The sequence below is a fragment of the Podarcis vaucheri genome (assembly GCF_965113315.1).
Source record: "Podarcis vaucheri genome assembly, chromosome: 5".
NCBI lineage: Eukaryota > Metazoa > Chordata > Lepidosauria > Squamata > Lacertidae > Podarcis > Podarcis vaucheri.
The window spans coordinates 3,627,447-3,641,584 of NC_138763.1; the positions used below are offsets into that span (position 1 = coordinate 3,627,447).

Here is a 14,138-nt window from a genome sequence, read left to right on the forward strand (position 1 = left end):
TGGGCATGCAGGGGGATGCTTTGTACCAGCCAAGAGTCTAACTTCCTGTTTCCTCCTGGGCTGGGACAAAACTTCCTTTGCATGTGGCTAGACGTGGGCGTGACCTTACCTGTGCAGTTAACAAAACCAAAAGGCACACAGCCCCCCTCCTCCTTCTGTTTCTCCTCTTCTCCATCTTGCTTTCAACGTGTGAGCAGAAGTGACTGCCTTTCTGCAGTCACTTGGGACTAACTCCCTTATGGGATAGTTCCACACATATATATATATACTTTAGTAACCTAAGTCTGCCTTCAGGGATCCAACTGTGAACTGAATGAATGTGAGTAAACTACATTTATACTTTTAACACAAGATTGTCATGTCTATTTTTTTTTAAGGGACAAGAAGGGATCTTACCAGGAATCTTATATTGAGATGCTCAAACGAGCCTGCAACAAGTTAACCCTGTGTATTAGAAAGGGGGATGCACTCTGCTAAGTAAAGGGACTTGCTAACACAAGTTAGGAAGGATATTATTTAACAATATATCCTCTCCTCCCTCCCTGAACATTCCCACAAGAGTGATGTGCAGTGTGGGATGGGGTGGGGGTCAGTGTGTCATGAAGAAATAGTCAAAAATCACAAACGCCAAGGAAATTGTGTACAATTGAAACTGAATGTTTTATTAAAACAACTTCAAAATCAAAGTGAGGTGTAGTTTTTTTCCTTTTCATATCACCTTAACAATGAATTTTATACAATACAGTCTTCAGCTCCTGGCATGAAGGGACTGGGAAAGAAAGGAGAGGCTTGAGTTGGAGACAGGGGGAAAGGAAGAGGTTTCCTGAGCTAACAGGCTGTGAATGTCTTCCAGAAGAAGTAATTGCAACCAGCTTTGCGTTCTCTGGGTGCCAGAGCTGGGTTCAAGTTGGCCGATCTCTCCAGCTCCAGCCTCACCTCATCCTGCTCGCCTCCACGGGACAAATCGTCTGATTCCAGGGCCTCGTTGTCCGTCTGGCTTTGTTCTGAGAGCAATTCTGCCAGGAAATACTTGGCCAATTCCTTTGAGGAAGAGAGAGAGAGAGACTGAGCTCAGTATATATCTTTCTATATGGCATGATTCCTTGCATCTCAGGGCCACCAGTAGGTGCAAATGTCTGGCTCATACCAGATTTCACAGAACATCTGTTCTCAATAACGATGGGACTCAGAGGTGAATACCTTGGTTTTGTTTGTTTGTTATTGGTAAAGGGAATCTTTGCATGAGTCAATACTTGATTGCTTCTTTGCAGCTGGCACCATTACAGGTGCCACATAATGCGCATTCCGCATTGGTGAGAAATCAGTAGTTTTTTGTCTGGACAAACCTACCTAGATATTTAGACAGCTAATGCTTTTCAGTCTGTTTTTAGTTCATTTCATTGCCAGTTTTACCTTTTGAATATCCTAAAGAGTTGTTTTGACTGATTTGACTGATAATTTTGTTGCTTTATTCTCTTTGTAAACTGCTTTGAGGTTTTATAAAATAAATGAATGCACTATATCTTTGTCCTTTTGTCCTCCCAGGCTCAGGTGCTTTATGGTTTACACTTTCGTTTGTCGTTGGGGAAAATCTTATTAAATGAATAAAATAAAATAACCTGTTGCCAAACACCCGTTTGAGATATCTTCTGCTGTTCGTATTAGCTCTTTATAGAACTGAGGAGTGGAACCTCTATGGACAGCAGCAGTCTACCTCTGCATTAAGGGGAAGCAGGTCTAGGGTCTGATCCAGCAGCTGCTACTGCTTCGAAGTAGTGATAAGGAAAAGGGATTCTGCACCTGCTCAGAGATGCTCCGGTTTCCTTCTAGCTCTGCTCCCCACGCCCTTCTCTCCCTCCACCCTCCCTCGGACTCCTGGGTCCCTTACCTGTTTCCCCGCCGCTGCGGCCAGCGACTTCTGCAGGAATTGCCGGAGCCTCGGGTCCGAGGGGGCGGCGGCCACGGTGCTCAGCGCCAGGGCGACCGAGACGAGCAGGGCGAGGGCGCACTGGAGGCGGCAGGTCAGCATGCTGGCGAAGTCTGAGAGAGCAGCTCTTTCCCGGGGAAAGCGAGCGGAGAAAGGAGGCGAAGAGCGCAGGAGAGCCCGACGGGACGGGGCGAGACGGTGGAGTGGCGCTGCTGATGCTGCGACGTCTCCGCTCCTTGGGATCGCTGCTAAGCTCACGGGGGGAGATCGTGGCTTCTGGGATCTCTACCGACGCCCCCCTTTTATAATGCCTTTTGCTGACGTCAAGGAAGGGGGTGTAACAGCTCCCCCTCCCCACAAAAAGGAGCCCGGCGCTTTTTGACGCCCCATTAAGCGCGCGGATCTGGTACCCCACAAGTGAGGGGGCTAAAAGAAGAGGAGGGGGCGGCATGGCGACGCTTGCTCCCACAGGACACGCAACGCGAGCGCGCGCGCGCGCACACACACACACACACACAACCCCAAATCTCTTCCCTGGTCGCAAAGATGCGCACTCGCAAATCCGAAAGCACAGGGGAGATCTTTAGCCTGGAGGAGTGGGCGTTGGATGGAGGGGAGGGTGAACAGGGGGGCGTTTGCGAATCCCTCCTTCCTTCCCAACGGGGAAGCTGCAAAGGGCAGAGGATTGCTCCTTCCAGAGAGGGTGGAAATGACAGACGTGGAGCCAGGAAACTGACTAGAGACCCGCTCATCAAAACCTCCAGGCGCGCTGCTTCGTTTTTCACGCAGCCGAATGGAAGTCTGGTCGGATTCATTCGGATCCGCTTCTCCGAATTTGCTCAGGACTGAATCTTGAGGCGTCTAGGTGGAGATTTGGGGGCCAATCCAGAGAGAAGTTCTGCTGCGCAAGATCCACTGAAACGAAGGTGGAGCCGCAGAATTTACCGCCGGATTGGGCCCTCTCCTCCGGATAGATCCAATTTCCCTTGTAACCACGGGCACAATCGGCTTCTCGTCTAACCCCGTGGGTACACGAGCCCTCTCTTAACTCCGGATTAACGCCTGTGGCCTGAGTGTGTGCCAGGCCGCCTCCTTGCAACCATAGCCATGAGAGCGTAAGAAGAACTTGCTGGATCAGGCCAGGGACACATCTAGTCCAGCATCCTGTTTCCACAGTAGCCAACCAGATGTCTCTTGTGGGAAACAGGATCCGAGTACTAGATCAACTCTCTCCTCCTGTGGCTTTTGTGCCTCTGACTGTGGAGGCAAGTGCAATCCTGGCTAAGAGCCACCTATAGCCCTCTCCTCCTCCTCCATGAATTTGTCTAATCGTCTTTTCAAGCCATCCAGACTGGTGGCCATCTCTGCCTCCTGCGGGAAGGAGTTCCACAGTTTAACTGCGCTGCGTCCAGAACGGTTTCCTTTTATCTGTCCTGAGACAACCCAAAGGAAATCTGGTCGGCTTCATTCGGATCCACCTCTCTGAAGTCTGAACTTGCTTAGGACTTGAGACTTGGGGAGTCCAGTTGGCGATTTGAGGCCCAACCCAGCGAGAACTTCTGTTGCGCCCGATCCCCCTGAAAGGAAGGGGAGCGCCCTCGGCGGGGCCGCAGAATTTGCCGCTGGATTGGGCCCCTGCAGTATCCGCTTCTTTTCTAACTCCGCCTCCGCGGATTCACAAGATCACAGATTTGTTTTAACTCGGAACTATCTCCTATGGCGCGATGGTGTCCGTGAGCGCGCCCTTGCAATCGTAGCTGCAGGTTAAAATGCTTCCCGTCGCGTTTATTCCTCTTATTTTCTTTTATTTATTGCCTTTAAATCCCACCTTTTCCTCCAAGGAGCTCAACGTGACCCCTCCTCATTTAATCTCCACAACAGCCCTGAGAGGCAGGCGAGACAGAGAGGCTGTGATGGGCACCCAAAGTGAGCTTCGTGGCCGTGTGGGAATTTGAACCCGGGTCTCCGGGGTCCTAGTCCACACTCTGACCACTAGACCACACTGCTTCTCTAATGGGGTTCAGTGGGATGGACTCCCTGGGTCAGCGTGCAGACAGGAGGACAGCTTCAGGCTGAGATCCTGAATATATTTCAGGATCCTCTCCTGAACAGTGAAACTAACTTCCGAGGAAGCATCCTCAGGATCGCCCCAAGAATCAATAGGGATCGAGGGAATACTGTTTTCGCCTCTAGCCTTCTTCCAGGCGGGTCGTATTTATTCGGTAGTTAAGTCCTGCGAAATTCAGGATAACTTCCCGCTGCAAAATAAATGTGTCCAGAAATTACAGCCTAAATACTGTGTCCAGTTCTGGGCACCACAATTTAAGGATGCCATGGACAAGCTGGAAGGTGTGCAGAGAAGGGCGACCAAGAAGATCAACGGGCTGGAAACCAGGCCTGATGAGGAACGGTTGAAGGAGCTGGGTATGTTTAGCCTGGAAAAGAGGAGACCGAGAGGAGATATGAGAGCCAGATTCAAATATTTCAAGGGCTGTCACATGGAAGAGGGAACGAGCTTGTTTTCTTCTGCTCCGGAGGGCAGGACTAGAACTCATGGCTTCAAGTAACAAGAAAGGAGATTCTGACTAAACATAAGGGGAAAACGTTCTGACAGTAAGAGTTGTTTGACAGCAGAACAGTCTCCCACGGGAGATCGTGGATTCTCCTTCCTTGGAGATTTTTAAGCAGGAGTTGGATGGCCATCTGTCAGGGAAGCTTCAGATGAGATTCCTGCCTTGCAGGGGGTTGGACTAGATGACCCTTGGGGTCCCTTCCAACTCTACAGTTCCAAGATTCTATGATTCTAATGTCAGGTTAGTAGTGTGGAATAGGGACACAGGAACCTGCTTTACATTGACTCAGACCAAGTGTTGCCTACTCTGGCCGGCAGCAGCTCTCCAAGGCTTGCGGGGGCGGTGGTGGTATTCCCAGCTTTACACAGAGATGCAGCCAAGGATTTAACCTGGGACCTTCTGCACGCCAACACTAAGCTATGGCTTTAAAGGGGCGTGGAGGGGTGTAGCAGATCTACTGCCGCGTTTTCGTCCCTTTCACTCCGTCAACTAAACCGGAATAAGGGGCGCCCCTGCGTTCTCTGAAGCCAGCTGGAAAACTAAGCACATTCAAGGCACTCTGAGCGTGTGGAATCCCTGCTCTCAAAGAATATACTAGATTATACAAGACACTAGACCTCAAGGACACCCACAGGAGCTGAATGTTGGGAGATTCGGGCGGATAAAAGGAAGTGTTCTCCATGCGGCGCAAAATCAAACTACGGAACTCGCTGCCACAGGAGGCTGGATGGCTTTAAAAGAGGATCAGCTAAATTCATTGAAGAGGAGAGGGCTATCGATGGCTACTAGACATGATGGCTTTGCTATATTGTTATTCCCAAATATTGAGGCTGCAGTGCCAGAAGCCCACTTACGTGGGAGTGAGCCTTACCTCTGAGTAAACATGCCTCTGTGGTAGGGCTACATACCCAAGTTGCTTAGGGTCGCGTACCCTGCAGTCCCATATACGCTTACTTGGGAGTTGGGAGAGGGGAGAATTACTCCCGAGTAAAATGCAGCCATGGACACAGCAATACGTCAACTCACATAACTGGGACTTTAGTTGGATCGCGCCGATCGGTTATAAAAAAAAAAGTAATCTCGTCGGAGCCCCCCCCCCCGCTAATCGATCCTCTCCATCGATCCCTCTCTTTTCTTGAATCGATAAGGAACTGGCTAAGGGGCGGGGGTCGCGGATCAATTCACCTGTCTTCTCCAGAATATTAAAAGCCACCCCACTGTTCACAACTCCCTGCCTGCCCTTATAAAGTTTTGGCTTGCTGAGGCCCTGATCCACTGCTGTGCCCATCCCTTATGCACACTTACTCAGAAGAAAATTCCACACAGCTCAGTCTTCAACCGCCCTACTCTCTAAGTAAGCAACAGATGGAAAGCTCTTCAATCTGAGCAGGCTGAAAGCAAGAAGGAAGGTTACCGTATCTTCCGCCATAGAGCTTCAGCATGCTGATGACAAAGTAGTGTGCGCACGCTCAGAGGATGACCTCCAAACCATCCTAAATATCTTTGCAGAAGCTTACGAAAAGCTTGGCCTATCACTCAACATCCAAAAAACCAAAGTGCAAAATATCCCCTCTGCAGCGCCACAAATCCAACTCAATGGTATAACGTTGGAAAGTGTCGATCACTTCTCCTACCTGGGCAGTTATCTTTCCACAAGGGCCAACATTGATGCCAAAATTCAGCATCGCCTGAGCTCTGTAAGTGCGGCTTTTTCCTGATTGAAGTGCAGAGGGTTTGAGGACCGGGACATTCACAGGGAAACCAAAATGCTTGTTTACAAAACTATTGTACTTCCAACCTAACTGTATGCCTGTGAAACATGGATCACTTATAAACGCCATCTCCAACTCCTGGAAAGATTCCATCAACGGTGCCTCTGATAAATTTTACACACCACTTGGGAAGACAGGTGAACTAATATTAGTGTACTGGAAGAAGCAAAGATCACCAGTGTTGAAACAATGATTCTTCAACATCAGCTTCGTTGGACTGGTCATGTTGTGCCTGATCATCGTCTTCCAAAGCAACTACAGTACTCTATTCCGAACTTAAACATGGAAAGCGTAATGCTGGTGGTCAACAAAAGAGATTTAAAGACCGTCTCAAGGCAAATCTTTAAAAATGTAGTATAAACACCGACAACTGGGAAACACTGGCCTGCGAGCGCTCCAGTTGGAGAACAGCCTTGACCAAAGGTGTCATGGGCTTTGAAGATGCTTGAACTCAGGATAAAAGGGAGAAACGTGCTAAAAGGAAGGCACGCTTGGCAAATCCACACCGTGATCAACTCCCGCCCAGAAACCCACCATGGAAGGATGTGTGGATCCAGAATTGGCCTCCACAGTCACTTACGGACTCATTGTTAAAACCGTGTTTGTGGAAGACAATCTCACTCGGCTACGAGGGATCGCCAAAGAAGAAAGAAGAAGCAATCTGAGCATTTCCAGCCTCCGTCCGCCAGGTGGCCATTCGAAGGGGATTACTCTGGAGAAAACAGATGGATCGTTTCAGCAAGAGAAACTTAAAACTGGAAAATCCTCCCCGCGCCCCCAAGAAGGAGAAACGGTCATAAATCACAGGCGCCGGGGTTCACATTTATGGGATTTTATTACTATTGTTAATATTATTGACCCTCAGCTATTTACGTTCCACCTTTGTCTATTTTATCTAGGGCCAGACTCCAAACCCTGTATTTTATGTCGGAAATTCTAAATTACTTGCGCTGTTTGTTTGCTTTTCTTCTCCCCTCATCTTTTTAGTCGATTTGTCCTAGATCTCAGCCGCTTACTCGAAAGTAACCCGCCCGCCTCGAAATCCACGTGTAATTCCCTGAGTAGGAAGATTGCAACCTAAAGCGGCACAAAAAACAGATTCAGTTGCAAAAAAATTAAAATTAAAAAACAACAACACAGGATAATTTCCCTCCGGATTCAAATGGATGCGCACCGCAGGCACCGGACTTTTTACTTTGCTCAAAGGAAAATTCTGGCATATTCGTCCCCGGGTGATTATTTTAAGGTGCCTGGAAGGAGCAGCTGTGCTCTTTTTCTCCCTTTGAAGGGGCTGCGTCCAGGGCCCCTCCAGTCCGGTGGCTTTCCCTCGGGGATATTCTGCAACCCGTCATGCATTGCGGGGGTTGGACTAGATGACCCTTGGGGTCTCTTCCAACTTACGGTTCTGTGCTTCCAGAGGCGCGGACCACCCACACGTCAATGTTAGACCTCCCGCAATGCTCCCTCGGGAGTCCTCGCACGACGGCTGTCCGCAGGGGGCGCTCTTGGTGCTATACCCGCAACAAAAGCGGGACCCAAAAAACCCCCCAAACCCTGTGATCGTTTGTAGGATAAAAAAGTTAAAGGGTTTCAGCAGGAAGCTCTGGGGCATGCTCCAGTCGGAAAGGAAAGAGATCGTCCACCCCGAAAGGTGCAAAAGGTCTCAAAAGCAGGACTGCGTGTAACTGCTCCGTGTAACACCAGGGCACAAATCATCATGAATCTGTAACATGGATTCTTGAAGGGGGTACTGAAGCCACAACATACTAATAGCACAATCCTATGCATGCTTACACAGAGTGAGTTATTTATTTGTTTGTCTGTCTGTCTGTCTGTCTGTCTGTTTGTTTCTTTGTTTGTTTGTTTGTTTATACATACCCCGCCTATCTGGCTGGGTCTCTTCAGCCACTAGGAAGATGCTATTGAGTTCAGTAGCGCTTACTCTCTGACAAGTCTGTCTAGGATTGCAACCCCAAGCCACCATCATTTTTTAAGTGTGTTACTTGACATGTGATACAATTTGTGAACAAACATGTTTAAGATAAGAGAGCAAGAGAATCATAGAACTATAGAGTTGGAAATTATTATTATTATTATTATTATTATTATTATTATTATTATTATTATTATTATTATTATTTATACCCCACCCATCTGGCTGAGTTTCCCCAGCCACTCTGGGTGGCTCCCAATTGAGTGTTAAAAACAATACAGCATTAAATATTAAAAACTTCCCTAAGCAGGGCTGCCTTCAGATGTCTTTGAAGTTTGTGTTTGAAGTTTCTTGCCAGGACCTCAAAGGTCTTCTAGTCCAACCCCTCCATAACTCTATTTAGCTGTGCAGAAAGCTAAATAGAACAAAATGTCTCTTGAAATATATCTTCCATTGGTCTCATAGCCATGCCCCTGCTTTTTGTTGTTGTTGTTTAGTCGTTTAGTTGTGTCTGACTCTTCGTGACCCCATGGAACAGGCCCTCCTGTCCTCCACTGCCTCCCGCAGTTTGGTCAAACTCATGCTGGTAGCTTCAAGAACACTGTCCCACCATCTCGTCCTCTGTCGTCCCCTTCTCCTTGTGCCCTCCATCCTTCCCAACATCAGGGTCTTTTCCAGGGAGTCTTCTCTTCTCATGAGGTGGCCAAAGTCTTGGAGCCTCAGCTTCATGATCTGTCCTTCCAGTGAGCACTCAGTGCTGATTTCCTTCAGAATGGAGAGGTTTGATCTTCTTGCAGTCCATGGGACTCTCAAGAGTCTCCTCCAGCACCAGAATTCAAAAGCATCAATTCTTCGGTGATCAGCCTTCTTGATGGTCCAGCTCTCACTTCCATACATCACTACTGGGAAAACCATGGCTTTCTTTAACTATACGGACCTTTGTTGGCAAGGGGATGTCTCTGCTTTTTAACATGCTGTCCAGTTTTGTCATTGCTTTTCTCCCAAGAAGCAGGCGTCTTTTAATTTTGTGACTGCTGTCACCATCTGCAGTGATCATGGAGCCCAAGAAAGTAAAATCTCTCACTGCCTCCATTTCTTCCCCTTCTATTTGCCAGGAGGTGATGGGACCAGTGGCCATGATCTTAGCAGCAAATAACACCAAGGTTGCAGGTTCGATCGCCGTATCAGGCAGCTGCACTGCTGGGGGTTGGACTAGATAATCCTCGGGGTCCCTTCCAATTCTGTGATTCTAGTATTCTATATCACCTTAGAAGTAGGCTGCATCTTCTCACAATGGGCATTGCAGAGCCTGAAAAGGTTCAGAAAGGGGCAACCAAAATGTTCAAGGGAATGGAGCAACACCCCATTGAAGAAAGATTGTAATATGGGGGGGTGTCTTAGTTTAAGGAGGAAAATTGAGCGAAATGAGTGACATGATAGAAGTAAATAAAATCATTCGTGGTTTGAGAAAGTGGACAGAGGAAAGCTTTCTTCTATCTGGCATGAATCTTCTTTTTTTAAAAAAAAATATTCAAAATTATAACAAGACATATTATCCAAAAACATATCATCCTTGTTTCTGTAAATGAATCTAGCCTAAATGAATCTACTTGGAAGAAAACCCAGTGGATCCATGTATCCCATATCTTCAACTGGTTTAAACCTAAAGTATGGTGGCTTGCCAACCTTGCCAACAAAGGTCCGTATAGTTAAAGCTATGGTTTTCCCAGTAGTGATGTACGTATGGAAGTGAGAGCTGGACCATAAAGAAGGCTGATCGCCAAAGAATGGATGCTTTTGAATTCTGGTGCTGGAGGAGACTCTTGAGAGTCCCATGGACTGCAAGAAGATCAAACCTCTCCATTCTTAAGGAAATCAGCCCTGAGTGCTCACTGGAAGGACAGATCCTGAAGCTAAGGCTCCAAGACTTTGGCCACCTCAGGAGAATTCTCCCTGGAAAAGACCCTGATGTTGGGAAAGATGGAGGGGACAAGGAGAAGGGGACGACAGAGGACGAGATGGTGGGACAGTGTTCTCGAAGCTACCAGCATGAGTTTAACAAAAATGCGGGACGCAGTGGAAGACAGGAGGGCCTGGCGTGCTCTGGTCCAGGGGGTCACGAAAAGGCGGACACCACTAAACAACAAGAACATGGTGGCTTATCTGTGCTGGGTTTCAAGCTGCAAATGACATTTCTTAAAGCCATTGCTCTTGAATACATATATTATCAAGACTTATCATTTTCTCCTTTCTTAGGCTGCTTGCTTTCAGTTGCACATTATTATTCATTGATCCAAGAGTTCTGTTTTCCCGGAATTGTCAATACCCATCCAATACTGCCATATGCCCATGCGCTAATATTTGCCTAAGGATCTATTCCGATTTGCATCTTTCATTAAGCAATTGGAAGCTGGCGGGTCTTATGATTAGCCAAATTGCATGTGAAATCAACTCAGGGCATATGGCCCTAAAACAAAGGATCTTTATTAAGCAAGGAGTATTTTTGCCTCGCTCAGTTCATGCCACGCACTCATAAATGCCTAGCTGGATAATGAAATGCGAATACAGGAAATGAAATAGACATAGTTGGATCAATATCATATTCGTCCTGATTCATAAACCAGTTATCCTGAACCAAAGCATTCTGGGAGTTAGAGAGTGTCCAGGAAACTCCGGACGGTGCTAACAGAGAGATTTCATAAAGGGCTGACACTACGATGCTGCTACAATTGAAGACCGTCAATATATCAGGTGGTGATTCTTTTAAAGCCTTTTTCTATTATGCATAACTTACTGGATACAGCTAAAATTATGGAGCTGTAGGCCTTCAGTAGAAAAGAGAAGTCAAGCATGGAATTATTTCAAGGCCGTTTAAATACATACAAAGGTATCACACTATGGCCTCATTTTAACTGTGGCTAACTCTGACATCACCTTGCCAACAAAGATCCGTGTAGTTAAAGCTCTGGTTTCCCCAGTAGTGATGTATGGAAGTGAGAGCTGGACCATCAAGAAGGCTGATCGCCAAAGAATTGATGCTTTTGAATTCTGGTGCTGGAGGAGAATCTTGAGAGTCCCATGGACTGCAAGAAGATCAAACCTCTCCATTCTGAAGGAAATCAGCCCAGAGGTCTCACTGGAAGGACAGATCCTGAAGCTGAGGCTCCAATCCTTTGGCCACCTCATGAGAAGAGAAGACTCCCTGGAAAAGACCCTGATGTTGGGAAGGATGGAAGGCACAAGGAGAAGGGGGAAGATGGAGGACGAGATGGTGGGACAGTGTTCTCGAAGCTACCAGCATGAGTTTGACCAAACTGCAGGAGGCAGTGGAGGACAGAAGTGCCTGGTGTGCTCTGGTCCATGGGGTCACGAAGAGGCGGACACGACTAAACAACTAAACAACAACAACAAACTCCTGCTTGAGTGACTAATGTGTTGATTGTTGAAACTGTAGTCAAGATCCTAAATCTGCTCATCTTGGTCACATGACCTGGGAATCTAAGTTAAGCCAGAAAACGGGTGGTGTGATTAAAATTTCTAATTTAAAGGTCTCTTTTCCCTCTTTCAGACTTGGACCAGCTGCTTGGCAGAGGCTGGATCTAGCGTACTTCATACCAACTTACGTTCAGCCAAAAATTTAAGATTAGCCATCAGGATTCATAGCCATTAACCTTGGGCCAGTAGCCAACCCCTTAGCTTAGCCCTATCATTCAGAAATTTTCCTGCTAATCTTCCCAGACAGGTGTGAACTGGTGATGTTCACTCAGTGAGGTGGGGAGGAATCTGTATATGCTTAGGGGTCTTGGGCTGGATCTGACTATGTCCTTCCCTCAGCCATGATGGCCATTGCACAGAAGAGGGGACAAGAGCAGGTTATTCCTCCCAGGACACTGTTTCTGCCTCTGCCGCCTTCGCAAACCCACACACAATAAGCAAGGGCTGCCTGTGTGCATGTTAAACCCAGGATGGAGAGCACGGTTTAGGATAAGAGAGCAAGAGAATCATAGAACTATAGAGTTGGAAATAATAATAATAATAATAATAATAATAATAATAATAATAATAATAATAATAATAATTTATTATTTGTACCCCGTCCATCTGGCTGGGTTTCCCCAGCCACTCTGGGCGGCTTCCACAGAGACCAAAAATACACTAAAATGTCACACATTAAAAACTTCCCTGAACAGGGCTGCCTTAAGATGTCTTCTGAATGTCAGGCAGTTGCTTATCACTTTGACATCTGATGGGAGGGCATTCCACAAGGCGGGCGCCACTACCAAGAAGGCCCTCTGCCTGGTTCCCTGTAGCTTTGCTTCTCGCAATGAGGGAACTGCCAGAAGGCCCTCAGAGCTGGACCTCAGCATCCAGGCTGAACGATGGGGGTGGAGATGCTCCTTCAGATATACTGGACTGAGGCCGTTTAGGGCTTTAAAGGTCAACACCAACACTCTGAATTGTGCTCGGAAACGTACTGGGAGCCAATGTAGGTCTTTCAAGACTAGTGTTATGTGGTCTTGGCAGCCTCTCCCAATCACCAGTCTAGCTGCCACATTCTGGATTAGTTGTAGTTTCCGGGTCACCTTCAAAGGTAGCTCCATGTAGAGCACATTGCAGTAGTCCAAGCGAGAGATAACCAGAGCACGCACCAGTTGATTGCTTGTACTTGACTGCTCTTAGCAGATTACATCCCACATCATTTTTCCTTAATGTGATCTATGAATCAATTGCAAGATTTTTGCTTGTGCACACTGCATACTCACTCTCTGAATGGATGTGCAGAGACAGTGGAAGTTAGGACAATGTGCTGAGTTGGGGAGGCAACGTGCATTTGTTCCTCTTCATGGGATGGGACTGACTGGGGAGTTGCTGTTCCCGATCCAGCCCACTGTTTTCATTTTACTTCACATACAGCTTTGCAGGCACACAGTCTTCTGTATGAGCTCCCAGGGAATTCATCCCCTCGGGGAATGATTGAAATATTAGAGTCTGCCTACACACATGGTAATTCTGCAAAAGAACTGCCATAAAACTCGCATGTGACTGACAATATCTGATGTGGGGCTTTGTGCAGCGGTGTGACCACACAGGAATTGTGGCTTCTTGCTTGGACTGTTTTTAAAGATGGGGAGGGAAAGAGCTGCTATCAAATGGCTAACTAGCCATGGCCAGCTGTTGGAAGCCACCGGAGGAGATCTCGCACTCAGGTCCTGCTTGCAGACTTCTCAAGAGGCACCTGTTGTGTCTTCGAGGAGCATATAATCTCTGGGAGCCTGAGCAAGAGAAAGGCATTGAACTACTTCAAGATAGTGAAGATAACTTGGAAACAGAGCCAGCGTCAAGAGCTGGGGGACTCTCGTGGGAGACTGGTGGCGGTGGAGGAGGAGAGACACAGCATGCTCCTCATCAGCCCTGAAGCCCTGGTCCAGGAAGCCGGCAACTCCAGGAGTTGTGCGTTCTATCAAGGCACTAATTGGATCATCACACACCAGCTCCACACACAACACATATCCAATATAATCCAGACAATCAACTCTCTCCATGCAGGGAGCTCAGCGGGGCCTGTTTCCTTTGCAAAGCAAGAGACAAATTCAAAGGAAAAAGCTCTCCGTTCTTTCATTTCTGAGTAATCTTCCCTTGCTCTTCCTGCCAGCCTCTGATGTGACATGCACACTCACACCGCTTGACCTTTGCGTGGATTTTGGAAAGAGTGAAAACACAGAGAAGTACTCAAACTGAATGGCAAACTGGACATGAGCCGGCAATGAAGTACTATGCCAGAAAAGGCCAGTGTCATCTTTATTCTGTTGTTATGAGTTTCTGGGTGCCTTGTCTCCCCTAAATTCCAGGGTGTTGGTGTTTAATCAGTGCCCAGAGTGTTAAAATGGGCGGCCAGATGCTTGATTTAGCAAAATGATAAAATACAGGCCAAA

The 14,138-nt window shown here is 47.4% G+C and overlaps 1 protein-coding gene across 1 annotated transcript; it reads right to left on the reverse strand.

Moving 5' to 3' along the window:
* Nucleotides 1-560: 560 nt before the first annotated feature.
* Nucleotides 561-2,217, reverse strand: LOC309533302 (somatostatin-like). Its single transcript, XM_082224694.1, has 2 exons — nt 1,889-2,217; nt 561-1,041 (listed from the first exon to the last, which is right to left on the reverse strand). The coding sequence occupies exons 1-2, from the start codon at nt 2,027-2,029 to the stop codon at nt 829-831; spliced, it is 354 nt and encodes a 117-aa protein (XP_082080820.1). The 5' UTR covers nt 2,030-2,217; the 3' UTR covers nt 561-828.
* Between the last annotated feature and the right edge of the window lie 11,921 nt (nt 2,218-14,138).

Excerpts from the sequence above, each read along its gene's own strand:
- LOC309533302 (XM_082224694.1), bottom strand. The coding sequence starts at position 2,029 with ATGCTGACCTGCCGCCTCCAGTGCGCCCTCGCCCTGCTCGTCTCGGTC. Across the intron at positions 1,042-1,888 it reads CCGCAGCGGCGGGGAAACAG|GAATTGGCCAAGTATTTCCT; the intron begins GTAAGGGACCCA and ends TCTTCCTCAAAG.